This window comes from Xiphophorus maculatus, chromosome 6 (genome assembly GCF_002775205.1).
Source record: "Xiphophorus maculatus strain JP 163 A chromosome 6, X_maculatus-5.0-male, whole genome shotgun sequence".
In the NCBI taxonomy this organism is placed as follows: Eukaryota; Metazoa; Chordata; class Actinopteri; order Cyprinodontiformes; family Poeciliidae; genus Xiphophorus; species Xiphophorus maculatus.
Window position 1 is genome coordinate 10,480,447 of NC_036448.1, and position 25,791 is coordinate 10,506,237.

The 25,791-nt window shown below is 39.5% G+C and overlaps 2 protein-coding genes across 2 annotated transcripts; one reads left to right on the forward strand and one right to left on the reverse strand.

Moving 5' to 3' along the window:
* The first annotated feature begins 1,095 nt into the window (after window positions 1-1,095).
* LOC102232429 (protein Niban) lies at window positions 1,096-14,081 on the forward strand. The gene is made up of 14 exons (XM_023336123.1): window positions 1,096-1,230; window positions 4,636-4,766; window positions 4,965-5,102; window positions 5,185-5,302; window positions 6,414-6,578; window positions 8,125-8,240; window positions 8,318-8,422; window positions 9,504-9,666; window positions 9,770-9,951; window positions 10,041-10,187; window positions 10,301-10,411; window positions 11,316-11,423; window positions 11,517-11,628; window positions 12,597-14,081. The coding sequence occupies exons 1-14, from the start codon at window positions 1,176-1,178 to the stop codon at window positions 13,820-13,822; spliced, it is 2,877 nt and encodes a 958-aa protein (XP_023191891.1). The 5' UTR covers window positions 1,096-1,175; the 3' UTR covers window positions 13,823-14,081.
* A 739-nt stretch (window positions 14,082-14,820) lies between these two features.
* Window positions 14,821-25,570, reverse strand: LOC102235632 (kinesin-associated protein 3-like). Its single transcript, XM_005797065.2, has 20 exons — window positions 25,393-25,570; window positions 23,489-23,620; window positions 22,960-23,117; window positions 22,790-22,851; window positions 22,512-22,653; window positions 21,812-21,911; window positions 21,607-21,731; window positions 21,395-21,493; window positions 20,599-20,777; window positions 19,896-20,058; window positions 19,715-19,815; window positions 19,527-19,635; window positions 19,317-19,429; window positions 19,043-19,208; window positions 18,358-18,483; window positions 17,828-17,926; window positions 17,630-17,715; window positions 16,956-17,112; window positions 16,769-16,853; window positions 14,821-16,214 (listed from the first exon to the last, which is right to left on the reverse strand). Exons 1-20 carry the CDS (start codon window positions 25,419-25,421, stop codon window positions 16,112-16,114), a joined length of 2,334 nt encoding a protein of 777 aa, XP_005797122.1. The 5' UTR covers window positions 25,422-25,570; the 3' UTR covers window positions 14,821-16,111.
* Window positions 25,571-25,791: the final 221 nt, after the last annotated feature.

Genomic DNA, 25,791 nt, shown 5'->3' on the forward strand with positions numbered 1-25,791 from the left:
CAGATTGGACTTTTCAGATGGAACATTAGAGCAAATGTTGTCAGCCAATCAAAACAACTCTGTCATTTACTAGGCAACCAACAGAGATTCTGATTGGTCAGATGCGAGGAAGCGCGCCTATTGAAAATACATATTCCTGAAATCCTTCTTTTTAAACCTTTCCTTTCTCGAACAAAACCCAAACTCATTCAAACGAAAAAACATATTATAATGTACCTTAACAGAAATGTAAAAGATTAAAATATGAAACTTCTAACCGATTTGGGTACTACAATGCATATAAAAGCTTACACATACCAGTTCGTTGTGAAGTAAAAAACTAAAATAGGTTAAGAAAATTTTTTAAATATTTCATTTTAGTATATTTTCCACGGTTAATGTGACCCACATCCTGTAAAAGTTGAATAAAACAACCTTTTAGGAATTAAAATAATGAATCAAGAAATAATTAAAAATGTTATGCAGTAGTGAGCTTGGTTGTTATAAACAGGGATACTGCTGTGTTCTGAATTAACCACATTCAAAGAGAAGTCAGAAACCATCTGCCATCAATTAGTGTCTTTAATTAACCCTAAATTAAGTTCAAATGTCACTGAACTTTATTGTATTACACGCACCATTACTACATACAAAATATGTCAAAAATATGTCATTTTACAAAACATGTTGCATAAACTAATGTGCTTCAATTTGTATTCCAAATTAAAGCACAGAAAGTGACCAACAATAAAGTAAAAGAAGATCAAAATGCTTCAAAACTTTGATCCATATTTTAGTTCTTCGAAGCTCTTCTCAGCTGTTTCCTACTCCACATTGAGTAGGACTAATTTTCTACAGTCATATTAATATTTCTATAGCTGCATTAAAGTCAGAAAATTGTGCAAAACAATGTGTTTCAATTCACATTTTGCCAGCAGATGGCCCTGCAAAGAAAGCGGTGACATTTGAGTTTGATGCTCTGTTGACACATTTCACCTCATATTTAACAGCTCCGCCCAACTATACACACTCACACACACACCGAGTCATAAAAAAAAAAAAAACAGGAAATGAGCTGAGCTCAAACTTCTTGACACTTCAGGGTAAATCACTCAGTTGAGATGTGCCCCTGTGCACACAGTGCATACAAATTCAGTTAATGCAACTTTTGTAGACGAAAAAAGGAAACATACAGCATGGGAGCATCTTCCTCTGGGTTGCTGGATGAGGCCAAAATCAACCACATCAAAGGTAGTGAAGACATTATTCTTTCTGTATTTTCATTATCAGATGTTTATAACAGCATAACTGACTCCGGTGTTACGATACGATCTGCGTTGATGTATGGGATTTCTTAAAGGAAACAGCTAAACAAAAAAAGACAGATGTTACACAGAGAGCAGAGACGTTAGAGACGCAGGGATGTAAGTTTGAATGATTCAGATACATCAATTTTTGCTTCAAAAGCAGCAGTAGCTGTAGTTTCAGGCACAAAAACCACTACAGCTGTACCCGTAGCAAACAATATATTATATAGATCATTATATCTGTAGAAAACTACGGATTAAAAACAGGGCTTTCATTTTGAACTATGCATTGTATCTTCTAATCTGCGCAGTTTTTAGGTATATAATTTTAAGTTGATTATCTAACAGGACCTGAGCCTAATTGTGAAGTGTTAAAAGAGTCTCAAGCCATATAATATGAACTATAAACAGTCTGTGGCAAAAATTATTTCCCCAGAATGATGGAAACACTGCTACAAACTACTCTGTCACAGTTTTGGAGACTGCAGTGCTGATATTATATGAGAAAGTTTCATTATATTTGACATTAGTGGAAAGAGTTCGGGGGAGCGGCACACAGGAAATGTGGGCAGGGGTGTGACAAATCAGCAAAGGTCCCTACAGTTACACCAAGGACCTTGCAGTTGCATGTCACCCACTTTAACCACCAAGATGACTTCAGTCTAAAATAAATAGAGAAAGGGAAGATTTAGAAGCAGATTATTCATGATAATTTTACCTTAAAACGATCAACAAAGTACAAACCAATCCAACATTGTGGTTCCCTTAAATGTGAGTGCTTTTGTTTATTCCTCCATGTGTGCATTCCTATATGTGTTATCAGCTCAGACACATCCTGTCACTAATCTTCCCTGCAAACTAGAATGTAATTGCAGCTATTTCCAACTATTATATTATTATGGGTTGTCTGATCTTTCTCTGTGTATCCTTTCGTTTGGGTCAGTTTGTGAGATGAAAGTCAGACCGAGACAGAACGTGTGATACTGGCCTCACAGAGTAAACTTATTTTAAGCAAGAGGTTATAACAAATCCACATTCAAACAAATCACGAGAGCACAGTTTGGAGATCTAGCACATAATTCCTGGCAAGATCCACATAAGGATGTAGCTCTAAATTTGGGTTTCAACCTAAAAACTGCTGCTAAGACTCACATAGATACCGACGGGGCTCTGTGTAGGATTAGGTAGGAGCATTCCCAAAGAATTACAAAGTGTAAAAAATCAATATTATGTCAATAATAATACTAGTGTGTCTTAGAAAAGATAAGAAACTCTAAGCATCTGAATAACATCATATGACCTTTAGAACAAAGTAATCAAATTAAAAACTGTGAATCTGTCCAATTGAGAAAATAAACACTTCACTGAAAAGTTCAAACTAAGAATAAACTGATTGTTTAATCCATCCTCTTGAGAAAGGTTTGTATATAATTTGTGTTCATGTTTTTACAAATGAATCAGATGGAAGTTAATTCAGTAATCAAAAAATACTCACTTAAAATAAAATATATTTATTTTTATTTTATCTAGTAAAATAAATAAAATATATTGTCAGCACCACTTATTAACATCTTATTAACTAGTGCAACACATGTTGACAAGTTCTAAGTAGGAAAGCATCAAATAATTAATCTAAAATGAGTCGTATGTACTTTAAATAATCATTTGTTATAAGACTTCCTTTAAAAATTAATAGAGATTAACCTCAAACCCCAGTCCTTTGCACATTTATTTTTTGTTTATGTATACACAGTTGCTGTTTTCAAGTCTTGGTGCAGGTTTCCATTTATTTGGAAACCATCCTCATGGGATGCAATGCCCATGAGGACATTGCATCCGTTTCAATTTAGCTGTCTCAGCTATTTTTCCATTGCAACATAGTTGGAAAAGTCATGCCTGACCATGAATGCTAAAAGAAAATGTCCAATTCCCGTTATTCTCCCCCCCAAGAATTTGATCCACGACTGACAGTAAATTGAAAGATGAGTGGGAATATGATCAAATGAGTTTTAAAAGTTAAATGTCTCCCTGTCACGTTTGATTCTTCTTTGAAATTTTGCAAGAAAATCAAAATATGAACGGAGTGGCAAAAGCAAATTTGCAAATTTGTCTCAAACTTACTCTGAATGCTTACAAGGTCAGGCTTTTTTCATGCTTAGTGAAGTGAAGGTTTCATTAAGTTTCGCTGTTCAGTGACTTGTGGTGTATCCAGTGGAGGGCGCCGTCATGAACGATTACACTCTAATCATGAATTAGAATCACTCTAATCATTCATGAATGATGTTTAATTCATAAAAAGATATAAGAAAATAAATTTTTATTATTAATTAGTTGGTTTTGTTTAGATTTTTAAATGTCCTTTACCTTTTGAAAAGATTAAAAACAGACCACTGACCCAATCGATGGTTTGAATAATCATTCTTTACTTGAGACTGTATTGCACAGGGTTGACCTACAGGATGCATTTAAGGGCATAAATAACCTTTTTTAGTATTGTTGTCAGTAAGTGAACCCCTTGCTGAATTTATTACATACCATCTTTTGTGAAGGATCATAAATTTAAGAGCATAGCGTATGTTATTCGTTGCAGTGAGGCTGCCCATCTTCCAAAAATTTGATTCTTGAATTTTACTAAAAATTATGAGAGCAACGTCTAGTTTTAAATCTATAGATTGAGTCGATTAAATAGCTCACTCTAATCTCTAATGAGGACGAATCAGTTTGTTCAGTGCAGCTAATGGGACGCGACTCTACAATAACACAAGCTAAAACTCCATGAACCCAAGAAAAAACAGTTTTATATTTCTGTTTTATTGCCTTAACAGCGGAAATGTTGGAACGGATGTAGAAGAGCATTAAATTTGTGTCCGTTTATTTTCTTTGAGAAGTTTTAAACAGGAAACTGTTCTATTGTGAGGAAAAAATTGCTAGTTTTATTGCCACTGTTACAAGGTATTCTGTAATGTTGTAATGACAAAAAAAAAAAAACATTTCCATTAGCTTGTGAAAACAAAATTGATGCTATGAAGAAAAACATCTCTATGGCTTGACAATCCCATGAGGAAAATGTGCAGCAGGGCATCTCGTACCAATAAACTGGGTAGAAGAACCACAGATGTTTGTGCAATAATCATCTTATGATCCCAAAAAAGCAACCATTATTTACCAAAGTAACTATTTCATATTACCAGAAAACAAGTTTTTCTTTCTTGAGATCGTGGAAAAAAATTGGAAGGGCATTCTTCACTTCCCCAACAATTTATAATACTCTGTGTTTTATAGAGTTTAGTAAGAACTGAGTGATAAAATGTTGCTTGACCTTTTCATCTTTCTCCTTGTGTGTTTGCAGGTCTCGTTGACGGTACCTTTCAGAGCTTCAGTGGGTTTTACCGCCAGCAGTACTCCGTGACCTACCTTGGACACATTCACCAGGAGTTTCAGCCTAAGAAAGAGGGGAATGGCTTATTGCTCACACAAAAGGTAAGAACTGAAACTATGTAGATATCCAATCAGCACAACTTTAGGATTCATACTGGGTGTCCTTTATCTACGCAAGCAGTGCCAAAAGAAATAAAAATCAACCACAAGCAAGTGTTCAGAGTTTATCCATCTATGCCATGTAAATCCACGCTAGGTGCAGCTGAAGATGTGTAATTCTGTCTGTGTGTTTCTGTGAAGCCCAAGAATGACGGAGATGAGGTTCTGTACCAGGGGAGCGTTAAGATGTCCGCCTGGGATGAGCAGGGGAAGAAATCCAAGGAGAAATATGTTGTCTTGAAGGGAGACTACAAAGTGGAAATACACGACAGCACGGAGGTAAACCAGCATCGAATAAACCCTTTTTCTTGTTTACATCGCATCTGATTATGGCGTCTTGATCCTGGATATTGTTGTCCAGACTTTTAGTCGTGGATCTCCACCTAAGCTGGTCCTGCAGCCAGCAGGAGGAGTCGTGTTCACCAGTGAGGAAGAGTCGAGAGCTCACTTGGAGAAAATCTGTGCAGGAATACTCGATGGTACTTTATACGACACTTCATCCAACTCAGTAACACGAATAGCTTTACTGATGGAAAAACTGACTACCTCAGCCTCCCTCCACTGAGACAACTCTCTTAAATTAAAAATAAGAAATAAGAAATAGGGAAACATGTATTAAAACAATCACTTTCAGCCTAACTAGATTTGAGTAGCTGGAGGAAAGTAATTTGACAAGAAAACCACAATTGCAAAATGAGGAATCACTCAAGAATAAAAAGGTAGATGTAAATAATTTGAAACACAATTAAACAACACAATAAAATAAATCACGATAAATGAAGACCTTGCTGTCTGTTTTAATTTGTTCTTAGTTTACTGGTTGAAATCCTGATTCCAGCAGACGCCAGAATTATTATGTAGGATTTATTTAGGATTTAGAGCTGTATAAACCAGCAAAATGATCTGCAAACAAATCCTGACTGCATCAATTGTAACTTTGCTGTTTACACACCAGAAGGAAGAGGATCACAGTCCAGTCTTGAATTTGTTGCACTTATCGCGTGCGTTCCTGAAAACGTGGGCATGCAATCACCCTGAAACTTCAAGCTTGGCATTGAAGTCTTCGTCATCTTGTTCTTTTTTTAAAGAGGAAGCTGCAATGGGCAAAAATAATCCACACGTTAAAGCAGCAGCGAACACATACGGCCATCTTGTATATTTGAGACAATTGATAAAGTAGAAACCACACTAAGTTTGAAAAACGGGATCAACAACAGAAACATATCAGAAAACAGAAGCAATCACATTTTTCAAAAGGCTATTTTTTTATATATATAAAAAAACGACTCAGCAATAATTTTCAATGTAATTTGTAGAACATGAAGAAAACTAGGATATATTAAAGATAACATCTATTTTGGGGGCATAAAGTCATGTAAGCGAGTCTGAAAAACATATGAATGCTAAATTGGTCACATCTAACATGGGTTATGGTTTGTTTTCGTATTTTATAGATTTTAAATCCAGCGCCAGGAGTCTTTTAAAACCCTCTTGAAGTCATTTAAGCATGATATAGAAACAGGCTAATTCAAAGATCAATATCATCTTTTGAAAATGACAGATTTGTAACATGGATGCTTGTTTGTCCAGGAGTGAAGGAGGATTCTTCTTCTTCAGGGGCGTCATCTCCAGATATGTTTGCTGTATATCTGCATCTGCCGTACACAGGCCACACCTGCTTCCTGTTTCAACAAGAAGATGAAAGAGATCACTTCCTGTCTGTCCTCAGGGCCTGTATTAGACACCGCAACCTTGGTAAAACACTAACCTACAGGACAAATTAACAGTTACAACACGGTTCTGTAGGGGTGATAAATATACAAAATGACAAAATGTCAAAAGTGATCAGTTGTAGGAGACGTGCTGTGCAGTTTTGTAGCTAAACTCAGTTTTCTACATCAAGACAGACAACGCAGCACATAATAATTCCACTTTATGTCACGTTATAACCAAGAAACACGGCGATGTCGCCATGATGCTGTGGGGTTAACTTGACTATGAATGGAGCTACTTGTAGGGCAATCCTGGAAGAAAGACATTAGATTTCAACTATTTCATAACGAGTTTGATTTCTGTTTCAAGCACAAATATTTGAGTCTGCTGAAGAGTAGAGCTGACATCTGTTTCGAAAGCAGCAGCTGCATGCGCAGGCTTCAGCTTGTCACTCATGCTGTGGCAGTTGCCTTGGCGACAGATAAAAATATTAATGCTGCTCACTTCCTCTGTGGTTAGCAAGGATACAAACCAGAAGACAAACCCCTCTTCAAAGTTGTCATGAGGTCGTTGCGAAAGCTAGGCATGACATATCTGAGCAAAGACATCCTGAGCTGACAGGAACTAAGGCGTAAATAGCCACCAGTAGCTGCTGCTCATTAAATCGTCCAAAAAGTCACAATACATGAAACAGTGATGGATAACAATCGACAGATCGATATCCCCTTCAAATATCAGGGAGAAAATGAAAGATTTCTCCTTAAATTGATCAAAAAATGAATACAAGTCTTGGGGTATGAATGTTTTTTTTGTGTCCAAGTTTTGATTCATGCACAATGCCTGAATTGTAAGCACGTGTTTCACCACTGTGTTGATGCTTATTTTATTTTTAAAAATGTTATCAAAGGTTTCCAGTAAATAGGCGCTACCTTCATATTGTTTTTGCTGTTTAAGTCTGTGTCTCTAATTGTGTCTCTCCTGGGATTTTTTGCACACGCGTCATGATGTCTCTCGAAAGGTTGATAAAACCCGCCAGGTGAATGGTTTGCTGGACTTCTGCTTTCACGAAAACGATGACAGAATGGAAAGTCACGTCTCTTCTGAAATCAAAACTCTCTGTTCCTCAAAACACTGAAGTTTAGTAAGAAAAAAGTACCCAATGGCTTAATAGTAAAACGTTTATCCAAAGGAATATTATTGGTCAGTGGGGAAGGAAGCATTTAAAAATAGTAAGAAAAATGCTGATTGGTATATTTTGGTTTGATGTAGAAATGAACACATAGTTAGAGCTGAAAAGTGAAAAATACAAGAGAAGATATTTACCATCATATTTTCTTTTCTAATCTACACCATTTGACAACAAACAGAAATATGTCAGGCAGCAAAGAGAAGGCACTCAAAGTAGGACATTGTGGTTACTCATCACACCAAGCGCAGCGCCACCAATCTGAACCACCAGTTCTGCTTTGATTTTAAACTAGCTGAAATTTAAAGATTCAAATGTGTCAAACAAAAATTGATAAGTTTGCATTTAAGAGAGGATGATCATCATTTCCAGAAGTCCTAACAAAGTCCTTACTTCCCTCAGACCCCTGGCAGGATTTGCCCCACGAGAGCCAGGCGTACTCCCGAGCCCTCCGTCTGTACCGACAGGAGAAAGGCTGCTATGAATCCTGGGAGAAGCTGCTGGGCACCGAAGAACAGGTCAGCAACTTTACCCCACAGCTTCCTGTCTGCCTGTGAGCTGTCAGCAGGAGGCCTCACGTACAGGGTGTGTGCAGGTGCTGGCCCGCCAGGTGATGGAGGAAGTGTTGTCATGGTTACAGAGCCAGCTTCAGTCTAAGGTGAAGGGCAAGAAGACCGAACGGATCCGACAATGGCAGGCAGTAAGTTTTACTAACAAACCGAGTGTTTTGTGTGTTATTAGTCATTGTTTAAAACCAAGGCTGTCGCCTTGGGTAGCGATTACTCATTTCTGACGGGCCCTGACACGGTGATGTCAAGAACAATTAAAAAGATAAATTAAATTAAAAAACGTGATAGTGCTGAAAGTTCTGGTCAGAAGTGTCTTGTTGTTCTGTTGGTAAATTAAACTATAATAAGTGATCTGACCACGTTTCTGAACACTGAAATGGTGATTCGAGGCAAAGTTGATCAATTTGAAGGTATCCATTTATCGATTTTGTGCTAAATGCCAGCATGACTCGCAGTGAAACGGCCCACAGCATGACGCAGCCACTGAAATTTGCAACAGTTGGTGCAGTATTTGTAGCCTCACCATGACTCCACCAAATATTTTTCTTGTCATTGTGGCGAGGTAGCTCAATATTTATCTTACCTCATGGTAGTGCTTTTCTTTAGAACGAGTTTTACATACAGTATGGTCACTTTGTTGATTTAAACAGTTTGAACACAACCTTTTCATTATGTTTTTCATCTGAAATGGAACTAATGAATTAATTCTAAGCACAATATTGAGTTCTGACATTAAAATAATTAAATTATTCTAAAGCTTAAACCTCATGTCAAGTAACATCAGCAGCTGACTCAATCATGTCTCATTTTCCTATTAGTTACTTTTTTATTATTTTAAATTAAATGCTGTAAGAAATGATGTGAGCAACAGATCTATATCTGCAGTCTAACTTCTTATTGCTTTTAATCACAAAAAAAATGTTTGTGATCTGACGTCTTGGTCAGCGTGTGAGTAATTCACATTCAGCCACAAAACCGAGAATAACTCGTGTAGCAAAACAAAACCCATTTTTAAAAAAATCTTAATTTGATCTCCTGGCTTAAACCGGAACACTGGGGTGACTTTTAAAGATATGGCCTCCTCTTCTGATTCCAAATCGGTCATTGTCGTTTCTCAGAAAGACGCAGTGAGAAGCAAAAATCAGACCCTAAACTTAGAGGAGAGGCGTCTCATGCCTGATTTAATATTAGTCTGTATTTCTGTATATATAGACGGTTCAGGCGACCTACACTCTGGTGCTGGAACAGCTGACTGCAGGTTTGGAGGCGCTGAGGGAGGAGTGTCGTCAGACTGCATCAGCCAGCGCGGCGCTCGTCTTTTCCAACATGGACCAGATAATGACCTCTCAGGACTTCCTGGCCCAGAAAGTCAGAGGTAATACACCTCCATGTTGACGTCAACTCAGAAAATACGACGTTGTAACCACACGCAAAATACATGTCAGAACATGCTATCAATATGTTCTAATATATTCCAGCGTACATATGTGAGGAAGCGGAGAAAGTGTGCAGCGAGGCTGTGATGCCCTACATGCCCTCCATCATTGAAGCGCTAACCGAACACATCGGAGGAGGAATTCTGGGGATGCAGGACACGCTCCGAACCAAGATGAACTCCACCTTTACTCTCACAAATGGAAAGGTGGAGGACATACAAAAGGTGAATTCCTGCCTGAGTCGTCCACATTTAGTTTCTTGATGTGGTTTAACATGAAGGTGTGTGTGTATGTGGGTGTGTGTGCTCTCCAGATCTTGACCAGTCTGCGCTCCATCAGACTGGATGAAGACTACAGAAAGGTGGAGAACCTGAGCGAGAAACTGGAAAACTTAAAGCAGAGGTTTGGACTCGGCAGCGTCGAGAGGCTCGTTCACTCTGCACACCTGGAGATGGAGCAGGTGGGATGTTCGTCTTTGAGAGCAGCTGCAGCTGCGAAGTGACGTGGAGGAGGGGGCAAAAGTTAAAGGTCAGGAAAGAGATGTTCATTATATTTTCCATGCGTTTCTTGCAGCTACTGGACAGCGCCGTTTACACTTTGGGGCGGTTCTTCCAACCATCAACCAGACTGCAATCGTCTCAGGTTCCTGACAAGATGGAGAGAGCTAAAGAAAGAGTATTCAAGGTAAAAATGTTACCATGGAGTCATCCAGTGAATAATATAAGCAAATATTCAGGGTGGACACATGCAATTCTTTTAAAAAAATACCTTGATTGAAATAAAAAAAGACTACATATGCCTTGGGGAATAAAATAAAGTATGGAGTCAGTCAGGTCAATGTGTAACGTGAACAACTCCACTGCATTGGTGACCATCCAGGCCAAAAAGGTCAACTCAAACAGAGGTTTAGGTTTCATGGGAAAATATGCTAGAAGTCTAAATATAAAAAGGCTTAATGTTTGAGCTTTATTAAAACGTAATGTGAGATCTATGTGAGAAACTGTGCTTCCTGTGCGTACAGGACGGCGTCTCAATCCTAAAAGGAAGCCCCTTTCCCACAGACACAGCACTGCTTACGCTCTCACATTATCCACAGGGAGATAATACACAGCTACAAAAAAAGCAAGACTGTTTATCAATGCTGAGTGTAACTGTGAGATAAGTTAAACATATAAAAAATAAATTAATTAAAAAAATCCTGCACCATCACAGATCCTCTTCCATACTTACAGGTGGGCAAGAGGTGCTTTTCCATATGTTTACCTTGTTGCTAAGAAGCTTAATTTTATTCTCATCAAACCAAAGTACACACATCCATTTATAGTTGGATCTTTAGCCGACTTCACAAATGTATATCTATGGTTGTCAAAGAAACCCCAAGATGCTGATTCTTGCTGCTGTGAGATTTGGACAGTTTTTTGTTTTTTTCCCATGTCACCATCTCAATGATTGTGAATGGCAGCAAGATAAACACAGATCCTTGTCCGGTCTAATGGCCAGAAGCTAATTGCAATGGGCCCCTATGATATGTTGTCATGAAGTCAAGTGTTCAGTCAGCGTGTTAAAGGTTATGTGTGTGTTTGAGCAGCAGCTGGACTACGACAGCAGAGTGGTGCAGAGGAGGCTGTATCAGAAATCTCTGCTGGAGATCGCTCTGCCTTCTCTCCTCAGCAAGATGGACAGCAAGTACAAAACAGTAAGTGAGACTCATCGCTGGCTGGAGGCCGCCTGCCTTTACCACTCCCACTGCACTCAGTATAAATCTGACGTGTGGCTTTTGTTTGCACAGGAGCTCCAGCAGTTTGAGCAGTACATTTTTTCTGACTACAGCAGTTTTATTCTGGTTCACAATGTCTACGATGACATTCTGAGAAACATCCTCCAAAAGGAGATACACAGAGGTAAACCCACACACAGGCACACACACACACACTGCAGCCAATGCAACAAATAAATTCAAACCCTTGGTTTGCTGTTCAGGAAGAGGCAGTCCCAAAGCGTAACATATCTTTCCTCCTGCAACATGTCATTACTCAAGGTCCAGACGTGTCATTCAGAACACTTTGAGACACAATTGCACAGATATATAAGTATATAATCCCTATTAAAATCTGTAACCAGCAGAATAAAGTCATTACTGTAAAGCAGGGGTTCCCAAACCTCTCCATGCCATGACTCTCCAAACGTCTGGCTGCGGATCCCTTTTGCAATCTCACAGAGAACTCTACAAAATATGTAAAGAAACATAAACTTTTAGAACTTTTGTTTCCTCACTCTTATCTACTATTCAATAATTATTACATTTATTTATCAATCAGTCAATCCAGTTTATTTATGTAGCACATTTCAGCAACAAGCCACTTCAAAGTGCTTTACGTCAGAGCATAAACAGAGCATAAATACTTCGTGCCTTCTGGCTTTGATTGGCCAGGAGTTCTTAGAAGTTTTTTTTTTCCAGCAAAAAGCACAGGAAGCACTAGATTTAGTGCTTCCTGTGCAAATGATATTTCAGCAAATTATTTTAACTTATTTGTCAATAATTGAAAAACGTTAGGTTTTTTAAAAGTTATGGTAAGAATACTTGATTGAACAATTTTGTGAAATTTTTTTTCTGATATTCCCTCCCGCTTTCTGAAGACCCCCTGCAGCCCCTGACTTTGAACAACACTAGATTAAAGGATGTGATGACATGTTTGACATAATCAGTCTTTGACCATAAGCAGCTAATTACCATCATGTCCAGGATAAAAGATTATCTGACCTCAAGATAAAGACAATCTTGTCGAAGTGAAAATCAGGGTGCAACTTCTGTTCTACAAATATGCTCTTTTGGACTTTATATGATTCTAAATGCCTTTTGTTTTTATAGCACTCCAGGATGCTGCTTGTAAGAAGAGTAATAATGTCCTGCTGGAGACGTCAGATTTAGCTATTAGTGAGTACAGCCTGCTGGCACAGACGCCTCCTCGCTCTGCTCCTGACAGCCCAGCAGTTCAGTCTCGACACTCCTTAGAGGAGGAGCAAAGTGGCGATAAAGAAACCGCTCCTGTGGAGGAAGATCAGGACAAAATGCTTGACGTTTGCCCTGAGAGCGATGCAGAACTTAAGGACGACACCAAACGTGAGCCCAGTCCTGCTCGGTCTCCTGATCCGAGCGCTCTGCTTCCGTCTCCTGTGATTGTTGTGACGCAGCAGTTTGAGGAACATGAGAGCAACGAGGGTCAGAGCGCGATGGAAACCAAAGAAGAGAATAAAAGCGAGGCAGTATCCAAAGCACCAGATACAACAGCAGTCGAGTCTTCCAGTGTGGATGGAGCCGAAGCTCAAGAAGTTGATGCGGCTGCTTCAGGATCCACCGTCCAGGAGTCGCCTGATCCAGCTCCGCTTGTCCTGATCCAGACAACAGATGATGCACAAACTGAATCTACTCCAAGCGCTGAATCGACGCAAGTAACACCTGAACTCTCGACCTCAGGCCAAACTCCAGATCAGGCATCAGAGACCTCCTCTGTCCAGCCCGCGTCACAAATGCAATCGCCCGGCACAGAGGGTCCTGTAAAACTCAGCCTGGGGTCACTAAGTGAAGCGATTGCACCGTGCTCCATGGAGCCTGTGGTCCAGCAGACCACCGACAGGGCAGTGTACCTGACGGGCCAAATCAAGGAGAACTGGGAGGCAGAGAGAGCAAAAGAGGAGAAACAGAGAGAAGCGTCAGAGAATGACGAAAATGAGACCGGAGTTGAAGAGCAAGATGGAGGACAACGAGAAGGTGTAGCGCCAACAGAAGGTGATTCTAGCAGCGCCACTGTCTCAACAACACAGCAGCTGACGGAGAAGCAAGAAGTTCCGGATGACGATCAGACGGACGGCGAGAGCCCAGTAGAAGCTGAGGTGGAGGAAGCGGACCCCGCAGAAGAAAAGCAAACCCAAGAGAAGGAGGAAGATGTCCAAAGTTCAGAGTCGGACTCTGATCCGTTGGGCAGCGTGTCCATCATCAGAGATCTGGTGACTGAGATCATCGAAGTGGAGACGATCGTCAGCCCCTGTGAAAGCAGCAGCAGCAGCAGCCCGCCCCTCACAGAAACATCAGATTAACGTCCACAAAGTGTAAAAAGAAACAAACAGATGAATTAACATTGAAAGAAAAAACAAATTACAACAATACACTTATTTGTAAATTATGCATAGAGCAGAAAGGTTAAATAGGTCAAGCCATGCTTGTTTGTTCACAATTTATTCAAGAAAATTTGGAGGATTAAAAAATTTTAAAAAAAGATTTAATTCTGATATTTTGTTTATATCATGTTCTGTTTTTATACGGGTCAAGTTGCCAAATAAAACATGCTTAAATAGCTTTCTTCTTCCTCTTTTTTGTTTATTTTTATTCTCAGTAGTAGCTGAAACCACACATTCATTTTCACAATAACAGTAAAAAACGGAGCAGTAAGAGGCGTGCGGTGCATGTGAGGTTTGGGTTTGTACATATCAATTGTCAGGAAGGTAATTCAACATAACCTTTAAAGCAATTTTACTTTTTTTAATTTTATTTTTGAAATTGTTTTCGGACTAATTCCATGAGATACAGATTCTTTCTTTGCCCTGTTCCTATCACAGCATCGTCCCACACAGCATGATGCTGCCTCCACCATGTTTCACACTGGGGATAGTGTATTCAGGTTGTGTGGGGTTTTTAGAATAGAATAGAATAGAAGTACTTTATTCATCCCAGCAGGGAAATTACTTCGCAGTTACAGCATAGAGACAGACGCTGTGTCATGAAGCTGTGTTTTTTCTGGTGATCTCTAAAAAACACTCTGACTTCAAAGAATGGCTGGATTTATACTGAGATTAAATTACACACAAGTAGAATCTATTTACAGATTTCTAGAGTGATTGCTCTGGACTTCATTTAGAGATACTAGAATGCAGGGAGGTGAATACAAATGCCTGCCACACACACACACACAAAAAATTTCCTTCTGCTTCCAATTTATGTCCTGTCACATAAAATCCCAGTAAAATGCAGCAAGGTTTTTGGATCATTTTCAATCATGATCAAAGCAAAATGAACAAATATTAAGGAGACCAAACGGTTTGCAGGTGATAAGCATCACATCTTTCTTTGTCTGTTTTATTAAGGAACCAGTTGGGAGACAGTAATAGTGACAGACAGCATTTCTACTTCACCAGTTGTTCGGTAGCCACAAAGAAAACAAGTATAAAAACCAAACAACAATTCACATTCTTAAAAAAGCAAAAACATGCATTGAATTCAAGCGATATGTGCAAAATAATACTAAGGTAGCTTTTGACAGTGTTTTGTTTCAGACCGCCCTCATGGCATACATACTGGGCTTGCTTCCTCTCATGGATGCTGCACCGCGGTGTTTATAGTGATGGATGCAGCATCAGCTAACTAGCATGATTTCATTAATGAACCATTGAACACCAATATGTCCCGCCTCCTCTGCATATTCAAGGATGTCATTTCTGTGTAGTGAAAAGTCAATACTGCTGTGGTTTGAGGTATGCTTATAGACCAAAGCTGTGCACTGGCAGACGCAGCATTTTAGGATTTTCAGTTTTACAGTTTTCATCTAACTGCAGCTGATATTTCACTGAAATTCTTAGATATGCAACTCAAACAGCGTCTGTGTCAAATACATCTTGCAGCTGTTGAATATTAGTCTGTAAATGATACGTTTTCACTTTTCCCCCCCAGGAATTTCAAGTGACAGCCTTCGTTCACTTTTGTGAAATGTAACACATATCTGCATGTGACATAAATGAGTCAGGGGAAGTTGAGTTATTTTACTTTAAAAGTACAAAAAAATAATTTAAGTTTCTGCATCAGCGCAGCAGGGAAATTTGACTCTTTTTTTTCACTTTTTGTTTCATTTTTGTTTTCAGTTTCTGTTGTTTACGAACTTTTAAAAAACTAACGTTCCTGAACGCGGTTTTAAGAGTTACCATCAAATATGTGCATATGTTAGTGTTTATAAGACAACTTTGATTTTGGGCGTTAGAGGAGCCAAATCGACGTTAAATCCAAAGAGGCTGATTTTTTCCCCCTCTATTTTCAGTAGCTTTCAAGTACCAATAAATACCACTATATAGTTAAAAACATGCAAACCTGAAAATGTGCCCTTTCATTGTCTGCTAATTATTTGCTGAGACAATCAGACAAAGGAAGATATTTTTATAAATAAAAAAAGCTAATAAAAAAAGGTGAACGTATAAAAAGCACAATTAGACTTCATGTTTTAGTCCTTACCCAACAGTAGATAATGCCAGTTTCTAAAAAGCTACAAGAAGTTCAGTCATGACAACACGGATTGAAGCAGTGAAGAGATGAACATGCAGGACGGTTAGGAACGAGTGAGTTTATGAGTACTGATAGAACGGCTGTTCATCCGGTCTGAAGCCGTACGCCGTGGCTGGTCGTCCTGTCAATGAGCCGGCCTGGTCAAAGACATCACCGACGTCTCTGAAGCAGAAAGATAAACGACAAGGAGCTTTAGTTTTCATAAGAAAGAATGATGTGAAATAGGATGAGCAGATGAATGAGCTCGTCCTGTTTATTTAGGTTAAAGTAAACAGATTTCGAAAGAAGCCCAAAATGATTCAGTTTTGAACTTTAAAGCCCATTAGGAAACCAGAACCTACTTTTGTAATAATTAGACCCTTGAGCAGAATGATCTTTATTTGAAAAATCAAATTTTTGGATTGGGGTCCTGCAGTAACACTAGACATACTATGACAAGTTGCTCTGTCGTCCAACCATTAATGATGACTGAAGCTACGCAATGTAAATATATTGACGACCCTCACCCTGAGCCAACTCGCCTGTTCGGCAAAAATCGCTCCAAACTCCAATCCAAAGTTGGCAACTCTGAATTTTATCATCACAGTGGAATACACTGCTCTCCACTCACTGATATGAAACACACCAATAATTAAAACAGGTGACCATGCTCTGCTCTGACTGTTTGTGTTTGTAAGATGGCAGAGAGCGCCCCCTCCTGGTGATTGCCAACTCACACGCCATGGTGCGAGTCTCCATTCTGAGGCTGCAGGTCGCCGAAGAAATCTGGGCTAACTGAGCCGTCTCCTGGAGTTATTCCATCTGAAAAGGTTCGACAGGAACAAAACCGATTCAGTCAAGCTGCAGGTTGTGTCGGTTTACTGCAGAGTATCTTATTCGACACGCATAATTCTCAGGGCGTACCTGCGCTGTAGAACAGATCCGTCCTGTCGTTGTCATTATCATAGAGGTACGGTTCGGCCTCGTCGACCTGGCGACTCTCAACCATCTCCAGCCACTGGTTGTTGTGGAAACGAAATTTCTCTGATTGGATCTTATACCCCCACTCCAAGTCATACTCCTGGTGGAGGAAGAAAAAATATTAAATACTAAAGATCAACAAAGCGAATTTTTACTCTTTATTTAAAAATGTACACGTAAATATGGGTCAGATTTCCTAACTAAGATATTTCCCTGAGCCAGACATCGTCTTTGGCCGATAAAAGTCACGCAATACCGCAACACACTCACTGCAGACTAAACACAGAGGTTTAGTACTTGGATGTGATGCTAAAATAAATATTTGTCAGTTAAAAAATGGGCTAAATTTACAGTTTTCAATCATTTTTACATGTCAGTGTTGATAAAGACGTGCTGTATGTGTCAAGCTAGCTGGTGTCACTACCCAAGACACAAAACATTGTGGGTTTCCCACACCACCAAGTGTTGAGTTCATGATCCTTACTGTTGAGGGAATTTTCGTTGTTTTATAGGATTTTCTGAAGGTTAGCAAATTATATGGATTTCTTTTTGGGAATTTCTACCAAATGGAGACCAGATGTGGCCTGCAGGTCGCCATCTGAAGAGGTCTGACTTACAGCAACGATGTCGAGAGTGTTGTCACACACTTTCCTAATCTCTGCGTTCTTGTCATGCATCAGATCAATCAGGTAAGCTGGAGCCTCTATGGGAAAGGTTAAAGGAAAACAACAAAGGTCTGCATCTTCTCAAAAAAAAACCCCAAAAAACCTTGTCAAAGCATTTCGGTTTGTTGTCGATAATTATCATTAGGATACGAGTGTCTTTAATGATGACGTCTCGAGTCGCTTGGTGAAACACCATCTGGTAGAAGACGTACACGATCTGACACACAAACTCATCGTCCTCCTGGCGTGCTGCGCAAAAAACACATGATCATAAGAGTCAGTGGCATATTTTTGTCATGTAAAAAAAACCAACTACAAGAAAAGTAAACCAGAACAACCTAGTTGCACAGGTAAGAACGCCGTACACTTTAACTAGCTGAAAAATATAGATTTCTTGGATTCCTCTTGTCATCAGTTACAGTGAATCTGATTAACATGAAACAAAGTTCAGCCATCCTAATTAGCTTTTTGCTTTAATTAAAGCCACAGTTTGTAGAAAAATTACAAAGGATCAAAACGTTCTGATTATTCACAGCCATCATTGTGAAGAGGAGAAGAAGAGAATTAAGTGATATTGCAAAACAAAACGCTGCTCCTCCAAAGAGAATGGTATAAGGTGTAAAAACCTTCAATTGATGATCTTTAACTATTCAGTGTATATTCCGTGAGTATGTATTTACCATTGAGCAGCTCAATAAGGGCAGGGATGATGCCTGATTTGGCCAACATGACAGCGCAGGCGTCATCTATGGAAACCGTTCCGATCATTATGACCACCTCCAGGATGAGGTCGTCCTCTGCCGAACCTGAAACACAAAGTAATGTTAGCATGGGAGGTTCTCAACTCAATACAAAATCAATTCATAAAGTAAAATGGAAACATTTTTATTTAAAAATATATATTTAATTCAGTAATTTGATTTAAAAAAAAAATTGAACTAATGTGTCATGCAGATCGGTTACACGTAAAGAGATATTTAGTTTTTATGATCCTAAAAATGTAATTTTGGAGACAATTCTAAAAAACCAGACGGTTTTTAATGTTTAAATAATACATTATGACCTGCACTATTATAGGTAAGCCTGTTAACTTGACTAGCAGACTGTTCACAAAGAACTACAAAAGGCCATTTCTAAACAAGCTTGTAGTTCGCACAATGTGCGATGTAAGGATTTTAGTAGAAGGTTAGTTGGAAGGAAAACGTGTGCACAAGCAACAACTGCAGCCTTCAAAGGATTGTGTTCAAGAGTTGGAAGAAAATTTACAAGCTAGACTGCAGCTTTAGTCAATGCTTTCCTGCAGTTACACATTTCCATCAATAGAAATAAAAATGGCTGAGAGCAACTCCTGCATCTATTTAGTACCTGGTTTAAGTTTGTCCTTGAGAAAAGGCACCAAGTTATACTCCTTCAGCACCAACTCCCAGTCGAGGTCAGGGATAGTCAGGTTGGCCAGCGTGCCCAGACACTCCAGCACCCACTCCTCCTCTTCCTCGGTACGGATCTCTGCTGCCAGGTCGCCAACGTAATCCTGAAAAAGGAAAACATCCCAACTCAAGAAGATCCTTAACAAAACGATTTATGTCATCAGCCGTGAGAAGTGGCGGTTTCTTTTCTCACAACGTACACCAAAACTTACAATGAACAGCGGCTTGGTTGGGCCGTCATGCTGGGAGATGTTTCTGATCATCTTCATCAGAAGGCAGTCTTTTGTTTTCAGAGCTCTCTTCATTAACATCTTCAGCCCGTTTCCTTCAAAACGCAGAACAAAACTGGTTCGATCGGGCCTCTTCTCCACAAGCCGCTTCTTCAGGTAAAAGACGAAGCGCTCCTGCTAAACGTGACTTACCTTCGCACATGAGCTGTGCGTTCCTTTTGTTGGCAGCCAAGTTGATGCAGATGGAGATGAGCTCCGCCTCTATTTCCTCTCCGCCGTGGTCGTACAGCATCTGCATCAGCTACATCCGGACACAGAAATTGAGCTCATTCATTGGAGGGAGAGTCCGTCACTTTAAAGGTAAACAGAGGCCACTGTACCTGAGGTATGCAGTCGGTGTAAACAAACATGCCTTTGAAGCGGTCGTCCATGCTGACGTGGTACAGGATGCGCATCACCACCTGCCGATTGCTCTCATCACCTGCGTGACGAAGGAACACGGTTTGGACTCTGAACGCAGCTCACCGTACTGCGGACGGCTGCGACCGAGTCGGTCGTTACCCAACAGCGACGTCAGTTTAGGCAAGAGCCCGACTTCCACCATCTTGGCTCTGAGTCCCGAGTCAAAAGACAGGTTGAGCAGCAAGCGGAGAGTCAGGTTTAGCAAATCCTCGTGCTCACAGGGAACCAGACGCGCCAGGCGCTCCACAGTGTCGAGCTCAGCCTGCAAGAATAAACGCAAGCAGTTTAGTGCTATAGTATTCAAATCCTGCAGATTTGTTTTAAAAAATATGGTGCAAAAATGATCAAAAATATATAGGAGTATAAAGGCAAAACAATCACAAAAACTCATTTCAACAGGGCTCCATTGGAAAATTCATGTTGAAGTGTGACGCGCAAACTGCAATGTGTAATCTTCATAAACCGACAAAGCAGTAGGGGTGAGCAATATGGACTTCAAATGTTATTGTGATATTTAAAATGGTATGGTTGTGACAGAATGACAGCATTGATGCTCTTGTGGAACAAATAGTTGAGAAAATAGTAAAAAAATAAAATTTTGAATAATATTGTCAGTTTTGTTTTTTTTTATTTGACATTATTAACTGAAACTTAAGACAACAATAAATCAAAATTTACATCCAGATAAGAAATTCTTAACCATAAACGACTCAATAAATGTTCATGCCTAAGTTTAAGGATGCAAATCTGCATCGCTTCATGAACAGGACGGATCTATTCTACAGCGCAGGCCCGGGCTCACCATGTCATTCTTGTTCTCCAGGAAGATGGACAGCTTTTTCAGAAACGAAACCACCAGCACCAACAGCTCCTCGTCGTCGCGCTCGAGAACTCGAACCAGCAGCCCCACGATGTTTTTATTCCTCATCTTCAGCTCCGTCCTTGTGTCTTCAGCGAGATTCAGCAGGAGGTAGAGAGATACTGGCAGGCGGAGAGAAAGAAGAAAATGAGCAAGGGAAAAAAAGGGCAAACTGGCCAAATGCTAATGAATGATATAGCTTCCTTTCGTATTAATTTTAAGCTATTCATACCGTGAACCTTTCCATAGTTTGTCATTTTAAAAGGATGAATTCTTGTGTATTTAATAGAAATTTCATGTGGCAGATCAACACAAAGCAGAGCGTACTTGCAAAGGAAATGTAAAATACTGGTTTTCAAACTTTTTACAAACAAAAATGTTACAAAAGAGGCGTCCATTTCCTGCAATTGCAGCTGGAAGTCTTTTGAGGCGAGTCTCTGCCAGGTTTGCTAATGTAAATTCTGAATTTTTTTGCTCATTCTTTTTGTTTTGATGCATTAAAAAAATGTATCTTTTTTTAAATTATTATTATTTGCAGTTATTCTCAAACTTGTGTTGCTCTGTCACATAAAATCGTAAACAAATGCATTGAAGTTTGTGGCTGGAACAAAGCAAAATTTGAAAAAGCAAAAACAAAACAAAAAAAACTATAAAAACTTTTGCTGTGAGAAGTGTGTACATCCACACACTTCTCACATCAAAAGTAAAGAAAACGGTGATCTTAATTATTTTATTTCACCTCTGAGAAGCTGCTCCTGCTTAGCCAGAAGGCCTTGGTATTTCCTCAGAGCTTTGTCCTGGTCTCTTTTTAGAGAGCCATTTTCTGGTGCTGACTCACGTAAAAAAGCCACATTAAGGAAAAAAGTGCCATGTAAGCCATACAGGCTAGGAGACAGACAGCTCAAACTGTAAAGGTAAATGATAGGGTTTGCAAAAAAAGAAAAAGGATATAAGCCTTGCTTTTCTTGCGCAGCTCCTCGCGCCACACGTCGTACCTCTTCAGCTCATGTTCCACCACGCTCATACACAACGCCCCGATTTTATAGTGACTCACCACGGCATGAAACTGAGAGAAACTGCAGCACGAGATGCAATGAGGTCAAACAGTGATGTCGGACATACTCAAGGAAAATGTCTAAGCTTGCGTTAGGGTTACCTGGAGAAGCAGAAGAAGATGTAAATGATGATGGTTGCCAAGTCGACACTCTGCTTCCAGTCCTCCCTCAGAACTCGGGCCAGAGCCCCCAGAGCAGCTTCTGTAGCGACACAAGGCCAAGTTCATGCTAATCAACCTCATGTTTTCTACCACAAAGAAACAAAACAAAAAAGGGGCAGCACCTGCAGCACAATTATGGAAACTCCCAGTAAGAAAAAAACTAATATTTTCAATTTGGGACTTAACTTTAGTACATTTATTCAGTTTAGAAAGGAAAATATTGTTTTTAATAAAAGCATGGATGTAACAATTATTAGCCTCCTTAATGATTTCTCTAAAATAAACGCAAAAGAAAGATGTTCATAATTTGTTATTAACTTCATCTTTTGATCAGAATGATTAGAAATATTTAATCAGTAATCAACATTTTCCTGTTTTCTTGTGGTATTAATATGACACAGCGGCCCATTTCCCCTAGCAACTCAACATGGGAAAGGCAAGAGAAAATATCATTCAAGAAAGCGGCAGCTTGAATAAACCAACCCAAATCAACAGGAATTTATAGTAAGTCTGACTCGAACTGTGAGCAAGATGGTATGGGAGGAAGGGAAAAAAAAACCCTAAAAATAACTGAAGCTAAAGGGGACATCCTCGGGTAACCATGCCTCCATAGCAACGGTTTAGTGGGATGATAATGTACCGTTGTGTAACAGCTCCTCCAGGTTGTCGGGGTTGCGGGCAAGCTGCAAAATCAGAGCAGAGCCTCTGATCTTCTCTGGGATGCCTTCATAGAGCAGCTCAACATACTCTTCTATTCTGGTTATAGTGGCTTCCTCGTTTAACTAGACACAAATAATAAAAGAAGAGAAACCGACAGACTTAGAAAGTTTTATAACAAAACATTTAAAAAAAACGTTTCTAGAGCGCAATAGTTTCTAGAAGCACTGCTACATTTAGTAAACATTAATGTTGTAATACCTCCATTCCTTCAAACGGTGTCAGGTCTTTGGGCTTCACTGCTCTTTTCTCTTTCCTCTCCACTGATTAGGGGGAAAAATATGTGAAAACGAAACTATATCTAACGACAGTATCATTCAGTGCAACACTGAAACAGATGCATAAATTAAGAGTAGTAGTGTCCATCTCACCTTTCCCCTCCACTGGGGAGGATTTCCTGTTCTGCAGGTAGTAGAGCAGCTGCTCCACCTGGGGCAAACGGGAGATGGGGATGAGCTTACACTCCTCCACCACTTTCCTGGCCAAAGCTGCCACATCTGTAGTGGGAGAGAGGCTTTTCACACGGATACTGGAGGGGAAGAGAGGAGAAAGTGGAGGTTGGCATAGAAGAGACTGAAGTAAACACTTATGTAAAGAATCTATTGATCTTAGGCTTTTATTGGCCTGTGCTAATTTTCCAGTTTTCTTTAAGCTCGGACCAGCTAAGTTCTATTTTGGACCGTTTGAATTTTCTTTGGAGGAATTAAAATGGCCAAATGACTACCGGTATGTGTAAAATTCAACAATTAAATGTTGTGTGAAGTGTGAGCAAAAACGAGAAAATGCCCTGCAAGATCCTTGCTGATCATTTTCAATTCAATACATCTCACAACACCAAATAAGACAGCAAAGAGTCATCAATAACGGGCTGTTATTGATGTAAACCAGACGCTCTCTCACATTTTCTGTCCCTCCTTGCGTTCCCCTAGCATTGGACCTCCGTCTTCTCCCAGAATGGACGCTTCCACCTCATAGTGGACCACCAGGGCCTTCTCTGTGGGGTGGACATCCAAACTGCCTGCAGTCACTTTACTGTGGGTGATAATGAACAAACAACTCAGGTTTTAAACACTGTGAAATCAGTTTTCAGACGTAAGATATTAAACTCAGAATTAAACAGAACAGTTAGTTTAAGTTATGATAAGCTTGCTAGCTGCAAAGAAAGCAACAATGAGATTTATTTATAACATTTTTTGTTTATTTCAGGCAACAGAGTTGATGGCTCTGTTGCCGTGCAGCAACAAGATCCAGGGTTTGGATCTGCCATCTTTCTGCATAGTTTCCATTTCTTCATGCAGCTTCCTCCCAAATCATTACAAATCATTATTGTTAGGTTAGTTGGCCACTCTAAATTGCCCCAAGGTGTGAGTGTGTGGTTGTAGGTTGTGTTTCTCTGTATGTCCCCCAATGACCACTGGAGATATAGTCACCAGTTTGTCTTTGATTCAAAGGATGCTTCAATGAAATATTATTTCAGTACACCTTTATACAACCACGTCAGTCCAGGTCCTTTAATTAATCTGCACAACAGATTTACTTTTCAGTTCAACAAAATCCAATAAATGCCACTTCATTTACTGTGGGAAAATGTCCCTAATGTTTAATAAGGGTCCCATAACATGTTTTCATGTGGAGCGTGAAAACATTTCAGATTTATTTTAGTCTTGCAATTATTACTTTAACAGAAAGATATACATTTCAAAAAATGCTATAACACACACAGAAAAAAATATTCATCTTCATATGATACCAGTAGACACAAAAACTCCCCAAAGTAAGTGGCAAAGTTTGAGTCAGATAAATGAATCCATTCCCTTCGCACTTTAATTAATGATGATGAACTCTACTGAAGATTTTGGATGTGAGCATTAATCACATGACAATCTGCTCCCCCCTGTCCTCCTTCTTAAGTGTTTACTTACATCTTTCTTCTATACACGTATCCATAGATGGATCATTTAATATTTAATATCATGTTCTCTAAGAATCTGCCTAAAGTAATGTTTTATTTTTATCCGTCAGCCAAGAAGACCATCTCAGCTCCCACAGGGAGACACACCCAGACAGCAGCAAACAATGGATGGATGGCAAAATGACAAAACATTCGAGCTACATATTAACAATTAGCTGGACTCAGTGCATTAATTAATTATGACGTCAGTACACGTAGACACAATTTGTTATTATCTTTTCAGTTAGCCGTTTTTTTTTCTTCCACTGAAGCTTTTAGCTAGCTTAGCTCTGACCCAGATTTAATTGACCTGGCATTTCCTCAATTTCAGACCGGTTTACAAAATGTTATTAAAACTGGATTGCACGATATCACTGGGTGGTATTTTCAGAAGGCTTTTACAGAGCTGGTGTTTATATTGTAGAGTATATAAAAGCCGATCCTTGAACTAATCTGAACGGAAAAGCTCATGTTTTACATTGGCTGAGCAGCAGCGCTAGCATTGACGAGGTGTTGAGAGGAAACGCTGTGGAAACAGAACTCATACTTGGTGAAAACGTGTTTCAAATACGTCCCTAAAAAGATGGATTTAATGTATGCCGAATGACAACAATGATTAAATTACAACAGCTATCCGTAAAATGCACGGAAACGTAACCAAGCAGACAACGAAGCAAAACTAAAAAAAAAACCCCAACATTCACTCAAAACCAGCCTACTTCAGGTACACTTAATCGGTAGTTACAGTTGCTATTTCTTCGAAGAAAATAGCTTATTGATCACATTATGTTGACATGGAAAAAAACAAACAAACGATTAAAATCAGTCAGTTTTGAGTTCTACTGCTACTTACCGTTTGAGGTACCGCGCGTCATCCTGCATTTTCTCCCACTTTACGGTTTTACGTTTTTAATTATTATAATAGTTTGATCACATCTAATATATTCCCCCAATAAATCACGACTTCATCAATCCCACAGCTGCCCACTGATACCGCTGTCAACAGAGAAAAATACCTTCGTCTTCTTCTGTTTAAATTTGACGTTGAAGAAACGATACTGCCACCTACTGCGGAGGAGGCAGCATAGCAGGAGCGCTGAGTAAAGCATAGGAATGAATCAACTCGGTCCTTTATCTTAAAACGCTAACTTGCAGTTAATAAACAGGGTTAAATAAACGTTTAACGCATTTTCTCGTCTTTTATCTTTTATCTTCTTGAAAGTGACAAATGTCACAGTTATTTCTTGTTCGA